General features: G+C 55.8%; 3 protein-coding genes across 4 annotated transcripts in view; 1 reads left to right on the top strand and 2 right to left on the bottom strand.

The window, feature by feature from the left end:
* PTSG_04878 (prohormone convertase1) overlaps nt 1-4984 on the bottom strand; it is a 6143-nt gene extending 1159 nt beyond the window's left edge. The window contains exons 1-11 of the mRNA XM_004994139.1: nt 4824-4984; nt 4267-4587; nt 4002-4126; nt 3625-3719; nt 3108-3237; nt 2872-2920; nt 2585-2691; nt 2242-2323; nt 1719-1829; nt 273-1332; nt 1-82 (exon numbers count right to left, since the gene is read on the bottom strand). The exon at nt 1-82 is cut by the window's left edge and continues 305 nt beyond it. Of these exons, the coding sequence (XP_004994196.1) occupies nt 1-82; nt 273-1332; nt 1719-1829; nt 2242-2323; nt 2585-2691; nt 2872-2920; nt 3108-3237; nt 3625-3719; nt 4002-4126; nt 4267-4587; nt 4824-4943 (2282 nt within the window). The 5' untranslated portion in view covers nt 4944-4984. The remainder of the gene's footprint in view (nt 83-272; nt 1333-1718; nt 1830-2241; nt 2324-2584; nt 2692-2871; nt 2921-3107; nt 3238-3624; nt 3720-4001; nt 4127-4266; nt 4588-4823) is intronic.
* A 30-nt stretch (nt 4985-5014) lies between these two features.
* PTSG_04877 lies at nt 5015-8045 on the top strand (the record flags this gene model as incomplete). 2 transcript variants are annotated; one of them, XM_004994137.1, is made up of 8 exons in its annotated part: nt 5015-5404; nt 5741-5948; nt 6100-6152; nt 6482-6809; nt 6986-7069; nt 7245-7339; nt 7601-7634; nt 7794-8045. In XM_004994137.1, 8 exons carry the CDS (start codon nt 5165-5167, stop codon nt 7877-7879), a joined length of 1128 nt encoding a protein of 375 aa, XP_004994194.1. The 2 variants fall into 2 exon arrangements, with proteins under 2 accessions (XP_004994194.1, XP_004994195.1); XM_004994138.1 differs by having other exon boundaries at nt 5165-5404; nt 7601-7879.
* A 391-nt stretch (nt 8046-8436) lies between these two features.
* PTSG_04876 (uncharacterized protein) overlaps nt 8437-10000 on the bottom strand; it is a gene marked incomplete at both ends in the record, with an annotated part of 3984 nt that continues 2420 nt past the window's right edge. The window contains 3 exons of the mRNA XM_004994136.1: nt 8437-8562; nt 8729-8800; nt 9223-9304. Of these exons, the coding sequence (XP_004994193.1) occupies nt 8437-8562; nt 8729-8800; nt 9223-9304 (280 nt within the window). The remainder of the gene's footprint in view (nt 8563-8728; nt 8801-9222; nt 9305-10000) is intronic.

Raw genomic sequence — 10000 nt, 5'->3', positions numbered from 1 at the left:
ACGCGTGCCCTGCATCGCGTCCACACGAACGAGAACGCGAGGTAGGCGCTCGCAGCAACGGCAATGCCGATGGCCGCCCACACTGCAGTTGCACAGCAGAGGCAAGGGCGGGAGGTGGAGGAATGGTGACGTGGCAGCGTGTGAACGGACATTTCAAACAAAACATGCAAAGATGCACACAAACAAGCAAGTGAGCAAGCAAGCAAACGAGCAACACAACACAACAAGCCAACAAACAAACAAACAGACAGACACAACACAACATGGCGTACTGATGGTGGTTCGTAGTTGCTCGTTGCTTGTGGTGGTGGAGGACGAGAGGGGCGAAAGGCAGTCCCTTTTGCCAGGCCCAAAACAGCCGTGATTGCATGATGACGAGCACTCCCTACACCCGCCCACACCATCTGGATAGGCGCCCTTTGGGCACACACGGCACGTGCGGCCATTGTGCAAGGTGAGCGTGTCTCGCTGTGTGGTGAGCTTGCCCTGCTTTAAGTTTCCTCCCGTGCCATAAAGGGTCATGTGCCAGGCCAGCAGCGTGTGCGACGCGTGGCTGCTGGAACTCGACACCTGCAGCCGCCACACCCCGGCGCTGCCTTCGCCCCAGAACTGAACGCTCCCAAACTCCCACGTCATTGTCAAGGAGCCTGTGTCCGATGGACGGGAGGACAGCAGTTTGGAGCGGGTGCCCGAGGGGCTGGTCAGCGTGAGCTGCAAGGCGCCGCGCTTTGCCGTTTGGAAACGCGCCGTCACAACCACGTGCTCCAACCGCTTGACACACCCGCGGTTGCGTGTGCTACTCGTTAGCCCGCCATCACCACCACCACTGTTGTTGTTGCTGTTGTTGCTGTCATCATCATCATCATCACCACCGGCGTCGTTGTCGCCACCCGTGCTCGCGGTGCCATCGTCACAGGTCACGAGCATATCATCAAACTGCGAGTGTGCGTGATCGGCAACGAGGTTTGGGCGGTGTGTGTCCGTGACGATGCGCGCCTGGTGCGGATATTGGGTCCGCTCCGCCTGCGCCAGCGTCACCAGCGTGTCCGCGTTGAGCAGCCCAAACCCAAACTGGTGGCTGACGTCCAGGCCCGCGCCGTTCACCTGCCACCCGGCGTGCGTGTTGAGGTTGTCCTTGCTGCTTGCCCGCACCACCATATCCTGCACGTGTCGCCAGGAGAGGCAGGGGTTTGCGTCGAGGGCAAGGGCAATGATGCCGGCAGCTTGCGGGGCGGACGCGGAGGTGCCGGAGAAGGTGGTGGTGCACTGGTGGTGGAGGTCGCTCGTCACAATTCGCTTCGTCGTGTACGTTCCAGACGAGAACGCAGACGTCTGGATGAAGAAGAAAAAGGGGGGGGAAGGGGGAGACAAGGTTTGGAGAGAGGAGGGTGATGCAGTGGTGGTGGTGGTGGTGGTGAATGAGTGATGGTTGGTGGCAAGGGGAGGACGAGCAGTATCAGTTGGGCTCCCAATGCAGGAAACGGGGCATGGCAATATGGTTCCAATGTTGTTCACTGCATTTTGTGTATGTGTGTGTGTGCGTGTGTGTGTGCGTGTGTGTGTGTGTGTGTGTGTGTGTGTGTGTGTGCGTGTGTGTGTGCGTGTGTGTGTGCGTGTGTGTGTGTGTGTGTGTGTGTGTGTGTGTCGTGTGTGTGTGTGTGTGTGTGTGTGTGTGTGTGTGTGCGTGTGTGTGTGTGTGTGTGTGTGTGTACACGCACCAGTGCCATGGCGCACGACTCTGCATAATGGGGCACGGAGCCCGTCTGATCCACGCTGTTGACAGCGATCGTGTGGATGCTGCTGCTGTACCCATCCGCATTGCAGTCGTCCTGATGTGACCGTGGGGGATTGGGCATAGGGGCAAATGAGTGTTTGGAACAAGTGCGTGGTCTTCAAAACAAGGAATGGGGCGTCAGAGTACGCAACACTGACTGCAAGTACATGTGTAAATGGAAAGGCAAGACTCGCACACACGCGCATGTACGTGCGCATACACAGCGAAGCTAACACACACAAACACACAAGAACACATGCACACACAAGAACACACAAGAATACACACGAACACACAAGAACACACACGAACACACATGCACACACACGAACACACGCGAACACACACGAACACACATGCACACATAAGAACACACAAGAATACACGCGAACACACGCGAACACACGAACACACATGCACACACAAGAACACACACACACACACATGCACACGCATGCACTACACACCGTTGGGCCGCCATTGCCGCCGGCGAAGATGTAGACGGATCCGAGTCCGCTTCGGCCAAAGGCAACGCCGTGCTCCATTGCCCTGCACCAACGCAACACATCAAGTCGTGGCAGGAGACGGGAAGGATGGTGTGATGTAGTGTATGTGATGTGGTGTGACGCGTTGTGAGCGTCGTGGGTGCATGCATCAACCTTCATTCAGCAGGATAAAGCACGTGTGTTTGTCAAGGAGGCGGGTCGCAGGTCGCTCTTTCCATCTTTCTTATGCTCCTACCATCCTTCCACCTCTCACAGCCTTCCTTCAACCCATTCCATTCCGCTCCCAATCACCGCTGCGACTGACTGGAGGGTGAGCGGGCCTGGCCCCTCAAATGCGATGCCGTCATCAGCAGGGCCCCACGAGCAGCTGTACACATCCACAACATCGCGCTCAAACCCAAGCGACTTGGACTGGCACATGCAGCAACACGTGTCGTGTCGTGTCGTCACGGCGCAGGTGAGAGGAGGACGGGGTGTGAGTCGAGGTGACGTGGTGGAGGGCATGTGAGGGCTCAGGTGGCTCATGAGCCGCAATGGAACCCAGCGGTGAGCGTATATATGTGCAGCAATCGGCGTTGGAAGAGTACACACCTCGACAACATCTGAGACGGGGCCATCCAACATACGGATACCGCCAAGCCTGTGCATACAGCGAGTGCGTGTGTGCGTGCGTGTGTGTGTGTGTGTGTGTGTGTGTGTGTGTGTGTGTGTGTGTGTGTGTGGTTAAGAAGAGGTTGTGGTTCACCTCCACACGTGTACACAGCGAGATACACACAGACAGAGACAACGCACAAACAGTCCCACACATGCACGCATGAGCAACGAACTTTGATGTGTATGCGATGCCGACACCACAGACGCCGTTGAAGCGTGCGCTGGCAACAACACCGCCACAGCGCGTGCCGTGCTTGTTGATGTTTGTGCTCGTTTCGCGTGGCATGGGATCAGGGTCGTTGTCTGACGCCAAGTTCAACGTGGATAGGGGGGGGGGGTGGGATGGTGAGAAAGAGAGAGAGAGAGCGCGCGTGTGCGTGAGTGAGCGAGTGAGTAAAAGTGTGTGTGTGTGTGTATGTGTGAGCGAGTGAGTGAGTGAGTGTGTGTGTGCGTGAGTGAGCGTGAGTGAGCGTGTGCGTGTGTGTGTGTGTGTGTGTGTGTGTGTGTGTGTGTGTGTGTGTGTGTGTGTGTGTGTGTGTGTGTGTGTGTGTGTGTGTGTGTGTGCTGAGATGAACACCCCAGATTAAACAAGAGCTCAACTGCAGTACGGGCCTGCGAACGACGTCTGCTTCAAATACACACACACACACACGCACGCACACACACATACACACACATGGCAACACACACCGTTGAAGTCGAACGACGCCTGCGGGTAGAAGTTGTCCTCGAGATCTGGGTGGGTGTAGTCAATGCCATCGTCCACGATGGTGACGACAACCGAGCTGGTGCCACCACGTATGGGAAAGCGCAAGCAATTGTGCACAACACTGCAGGATGAGGCAGCGCTACCGCATACAAGGCACAGGCACAAGTCACACAAGTACATGCGTACCCACACACACACACACACACACTCACTCACACACACACACACACGACTGTGAAACAGATGCAAGCGCACGAACAAACACACGTACACACACACACACATACACACATGCAGATACCACACACATCCATCCACGTATACACACACGCAGACACACACACACACACACACACACCTGCCGGTAATGTCCTCATCCCAGACAGGGCTCTGCTGCAAGGATGGAAAGGCGTCGTTCTTCAAATACCACTGCTGGGACCACAGCGGGTCAGAGCCTGTCCTTCGTACACGCACGTGTTCCGGCTGCAACAATGCGATAGTATGTTCCGTCAGATCAAAACCCATGCGGACGCAAAAGCACGGGGCGCCACGATCACAGTCAGCGACAAGCGCGTCGAGGGTGAGCAGTTCTTGCGCTGAAGCCCCGCAAAACCCAACCTGACCTGATGCATGACGTTGGTGACGTGGGGTTCGGCCAGGAGCAGCTGCGTGCGTTGGCCCACGGGTTCCCAGTCTTGAGAGCGACGCAGCCGACAGCGCGATGGCGCATGATGCTCACGGCCTGCAGCACCAGCAACCGTCACTCCACACTCGTGCTGTACCACGTGGAAGGCATTGGGTCGGAATGGCAGCTCATCCAACACCTCCAGACTGTGATGGCGGGCAATCGCCTGCACAATCTGGGTCGTGTTCCCGGCGATCGCGTCAATCTCGACCACCCACGAGTGCAAATGGCCTGGGCGCTTGTCTTGAAGCTCGTCACCCTGCACCCAAACCAAAAGTACAGCAGCCATTCAACGTCGGTGATCAATGGGTGAATGCCCTGCGACACGAGCGACGCGAGCGACGCGAGCCACACCAATGCAATACACGCGTAGTGCACGGTCATATCACACGCACACGCTCACGTACACACTCACGTACACACATACGCACACACACACACAGCTCCATTGCCTTGCCCTCCCCCTCCCCCACCGCCACTCTTGAGGACGCTTACGTTGGTGTCAGTGACGTTGGACGCAGTGACATGGTGGCAACGGGACCCCAACACCATCGTCATCAGCAGCGTAGCCAGGGCGATTGCGCCCCTTCCCCGCCTCCGCGTCATGCTCCTCATCTTCGCTTGTCGTCGCTGCTGCTTGTCCTCTTTTGCTTTCCTTCACATTAATGGCTAGGCCAGTGTCCTCTAAATAGGACATTGGTGCCGTTGCTGCAGCCAACCGCACTTTTTTCCATCGACAACAACAAAATACAACAAGCACACTTCTCCGTCCATCTTTCAGCTGACACAAGCCATCATCACAGTCTGCACCAAGCAAGCAAGCAAAGCCGCTCACCATGTCTCTGTTTCGACCTGAGCCAGCCCAGGGTGCCGGACAAGGGCAGCAAGGCCAGCGCAAGTGGTCTGCCCCTGGCGCACCAGCCAACTCGCCCATCGCCTTCCGTGCGGGCCGCATGAAGATTGAGGGCAACCGCGTCACGCCGCTGGAGGCCAAGGGCGTCCTGTACCTGGCCAAGGACGACACCAACCTCCCCGTCCTCTGCTGGAAGAACCGCACAACGGGTGTCGTCGAAGACGTGCGTGTGTGTGTGTGTGTGTGTGTGTGTGTGTGTGTGTGTGTGTGTGTGTGTGTGTGTGTGTGTGTGTGTGTGTGTGTGTGTGTGCTTGTTTGCTTGTTTATTTGCTTGCTTGCATCCGGGTTTCTTGCTGAGTTGCTCGCATCCGGGTTGCGCCTTGTTGTTGTTGGCTTTCTCGTGTTTGTTGACATCCCTCCTCTCTAGTGCCATCAATCAAATCACATGCCAACACTCAGACACACATTCACCACAACACACACACACACCACAACAACAACACACACGCACTCCCGCGCATTCTCACACCTCACGCACACCCATGCACATAACTGACAGGAGATCATTGTGCTCCCAGGCAACCAGAAATTCTACAAGTGCAAGTCTGCACCAGAGGGCTCTCGCGTGTACTACTTGAAGATGTCTGATGAGCGCCACTTCTTTTGGATGCAGGAGCCCAACGCAGACCTTGATAAGGACCGCGCAGAGCGTCTCAACACCATCATGAGCGACGAAAACCTTGTCACCGGCAGCCTCGAAGACTTTGGTGCGTCGTGTCAGCGTGAACGTATGGATCGACGTGCCGCCCCCTCCCCCTGCTGACTTACTGCGTTGCTGCGTTCTCTTGTATCCGCATTTCGTGGCATTCGTGAAATAACCGACTGTGACAACACTCGCAACTCCACGTGCCTGTGCAGCCGACAACAGCGGTGGAAATGGTGGCAACAGCCAGGCCAACGCCATGATGCAGGTATGTGCGTGTGCATGTGTTGATGAGAGCTTTGGGTTGGTTGCTCTGTTTCGGTTTCTCTGTTTGCTATGCTTGGTTGTGTCTTTTGTGCTGGCTGCTTTCCTCGTGTTTCATGACATTGTGACTCCCTTGTGCATATATGTATTGACACAGCCTCAACTGCACGTGCTGTGACTCCATCAGCTTGCAATGCCCAAAACATGACAGTCCGCATGCCATAAATTCTCCCTCCCTCACCACGAACATCTCCCCTGGTTTCCCTTGTCCCTTGTCCCTACTCCCTACTCTGGTGCTATGCTGCTTGCTGTCCCCCTACTATTTCATTGCAGCTGCTCTCTGGCGGCCTGCCCGGCATGGGCGGAAACAACGGCGGCATGAACATCCCGCCCGAGCTCCTGCAGCAGATGATGGGGCTGCAGGCGCCGCCCCAGGCCCGTCAGTCGTCCTCCCAGCAGCAGCGCACGCAGCAGCAGCAGCAGCAGCAAGGAAGCACCAGCTCCCCGGCACCGCCCACCACGCGCGCAGCAGAGCCGGAGACACCACCAGCAGACACCACGCAGCAGCAGCAGCAGGGTGGAGAGGGCAGCCAGAGCGAGGGCCAGCAGCAGCATGGGGACTTGGCAACGGAGGGTCTCATTCGAGGCCTTGCTGCCGAAAGTACGTTTCACTGGGTGTGTGTGTGTGTGTGTGTGTGTGTGTGTGTGTGCTGTGTGTGCTGTGTGTGCTGTCGGTGCTTGTTGACACCATTGCATGGTTCACTTTGACACGCTGTGTCGTACATGCGTGTGTGTGTGTGTGTGTGTGTGTGTGTGTGTGTGTGTGTTTGTGTGCAGTGGAGCAGCAGGGCATGGGCGAGGGCGCGTCCCTGACGGACATTCTCGCGCCAGAGAACGTCGAGATTCTTCTCGCCGACGACGGTCCGTTCAGCAGCAGCACCACCCTCACGACCCCTCGTGGCTGCGTGTGTGTGTGGGTGTGAGTGAGTGTGTGAGTGTGTGTGGGTGAACTTGTGCGCATTTTCTGTCAGTGTTCACACCACGTCCTCCCCTCCTCTCCCCTCCCAACCCTTGACTTCACACGTTGCGGCTGCAGAGGTTGTTGCGCGCCTGCTGCCGTTCCTCCCGAATGCAGAGACGGCCACGCGCGAAGACATTCTCAACAACATCCGCAGCCCCCAGTACATCCAGGTCTGTGCGTGATATTGTGCATGCATGCGTCAGAGGCAGAGACTGCATGTGAGAGAGAGTGTGTGTGTGTGTGCAGATGTGTGCATGTGCGTGTGTGTGTGTGTGTGTGTGTGTGTGTGTGTGTGTGTGCGTGTTGAGCATGATTGAGCTGCTTTTGCCTCCCTCCTTGCCAGTCTACATATTTATTGCCTGTCCATCCCTCACGAACGCCCCCACCCACCCGCTTCTGCGTTTTGTTCACACGTGCAACATCGACATCAGAGCCTGCAAACGTTCACGTCTGCGCTGCAATCCGGTGAGCTTGACACGGTCATGTCTCAGTTTGGGGTTGACGCGGGGGTCGCTGCTGCCCGCGGGGGTGGTGTGCTTGGCATGTGTCGTGCCATCATCGAGCAGGAGGGCGGCAGCGCCACCACCAACTCATCTTCCTCTGGTGCACGTGTTGATACGCAAGGCGAAGACGCAGGGGACGACGATGGCAACGATAGCAACGACGACAATGACAATGACGACAACGCCATGGATTCCACGCAGGACTGAGCATTGACACGTGTGTTGACGTGTGTTGTGGTGTGTGGTGTGTATCTGGGCACGTTTTGTGGTGTGGTGTGGGTATTGCTTGCCTGCCTGTTTGCCTGCCGCCCAAGAAGGCAGGCCATGTCAATGCACACGCACGAGTCAAATACACCGCCATTTCAAGAGCAGACCAGGCCACTGGCAAAAGAGTGGTAATGCTGACGCGCACGAGAAGAGAGAGGGGGGGGGGTGTACTGCCTATGATACTGCTATGATTTTTCGCTTACAGCGCCAACAAGGAGGTGCTGGCATGATGCTCGAAAGTCAAGCAAGAGAAGAGGGGGGGGGAGAAGATGAAGAAGAAGGCAAAGCCGGATGAAGAGAAGAGAAGGGCATTGTGGGGTTGTCAGAACACACAAGTGAACGAACACACACGCACGAACACAAATGAACGAACGAACACACACACACACACACACGAACACAAATGAACGAACACACACACACACACACACACACACACACACACACACACACACACACACACACACACACACACACACACACACACACACACCACATTATCGGAAGAGGTTTGTCTTGAGCATGATCTTGATAAACTCATCCTTGGTGACCTTGCCCTTCCCATCCAAGTCCGCCAGCACAAACATCTCTCGCAGCTCTTCGCGTGGAATGTACTCGTCCACCTGACGTGGTGCGGTGGTGCAGTGTGGGTCAGGGTGGTGGTGGCGGTGGCGGTGGTGGAGTGTGACAGCATGACACATCATCTTCATATTGCATTGGGGGAGAAGTGTGTGGGTGTTAGTAAAGGTAGTGCTTGTAGGCATGATGCAGGGATTTGTGGGTGTTTACCGCTTTGCACAGCTTAACCAAGTCATCCATGGTGATGTAGCCCTTTCCATCCCGATCAAAGTGTTTGAAGCCCTGTTCGTTGTGTGTTTGGTAAGAAGCAAAATCGTGGCGTGTGAGGGTGTGGTGGGTGACACGGCAGGAACGACAGGGTCAAGGTTGCTGCAGAGCATAACATACAAGCGCGGACTTGTACACGTTCAGTCAAGCGAAAAGCGTTCAATCAAGCGCAATCAAAGAAATGCGCGCGCACACACACACAAACAAAATCACTCGCTCATATGCATACTCGCACTAACACACACACATACACACTCTCTCTCACGCTCACGCACGCACCCACTCACTCACAGACATACATACATGCACACACACTCACACACGCACTAACACACACACACACACATACATACGTTCGCACACACCTCACTCACTCACTCACTCACTCACACATACATACGTTCGCACACACCTCACTCACTCACTCACTCACTCACCTGCATAATTTCTCGGCGAATGTCGACCTCTGAACGTGACAGGTGCTCGACGATACTGATGAACTCGTCCAAGTCCACGAGCCTATGAAGAACCACAGAACAAAGATGCACTTCATGAATAAGCTGAAACTTGCCCAACGATTGAAGCAATCGCACGCAGCAACCGCGGTGACCAATGCCATGTAATGCAATGCAGCGCAATGCAACAGTTGCATTTGCTGTGTTTGCGTTGCGATACCCGTCTCCATTCAAGTCTGCTTGCGTGATCATCTCTTGCGCCTCGCGTTTGGTGACGGGGAATCCAAGCCCTGGCGAGCAAGCACGTACGCGCGAAAGAAGTGGGTGATGGCTGGGGGACAGGCATCATGAACAGGTACACATTCACACACACGCACACATTCATACACAAATTATCCACACACATGCACGAGCACACACACACACACACACGCGCACACACACGCACACACACGCACACACACGCACACGCACGCACACGCACGCACGCACGCACGCACACGCAGACATTCATTCATACACAAATTATCCACACACATGCACGAGAGCACACACACACACGCACCTCTGAGCCCACCGCGGAGCTCGTGCCAGTCGATGGAGCCGCTTCCATCCAAGTCACACAGCGAGAAGATCTCCTTGATCTCCAGCTTTTCCTGGTTGCCGTCGTTACCAACAACAACAGCAGCAGCAACAACAACAATAACACACACACACACACACACACACACACACACACACACACACACACACACACACA

The sequence above is a fragment of the Salpingoeca rosetta genome (genome assembly GCF_000188695.1).
Source record: "Salpingoeca rosetta unplaced genomic scaffold supercont1.11, whole genome shotgun sequence".
NCBI lineage: Eukaryota > Choanoflagellata > Craspedida > Salpingoecidae > Salpingoeca > Salpingoeca rosetta.
Note: the sequence above shows the minus strand (reverse complement) of the source record. Positions and strands in the feature narration are given on the sequence as shown.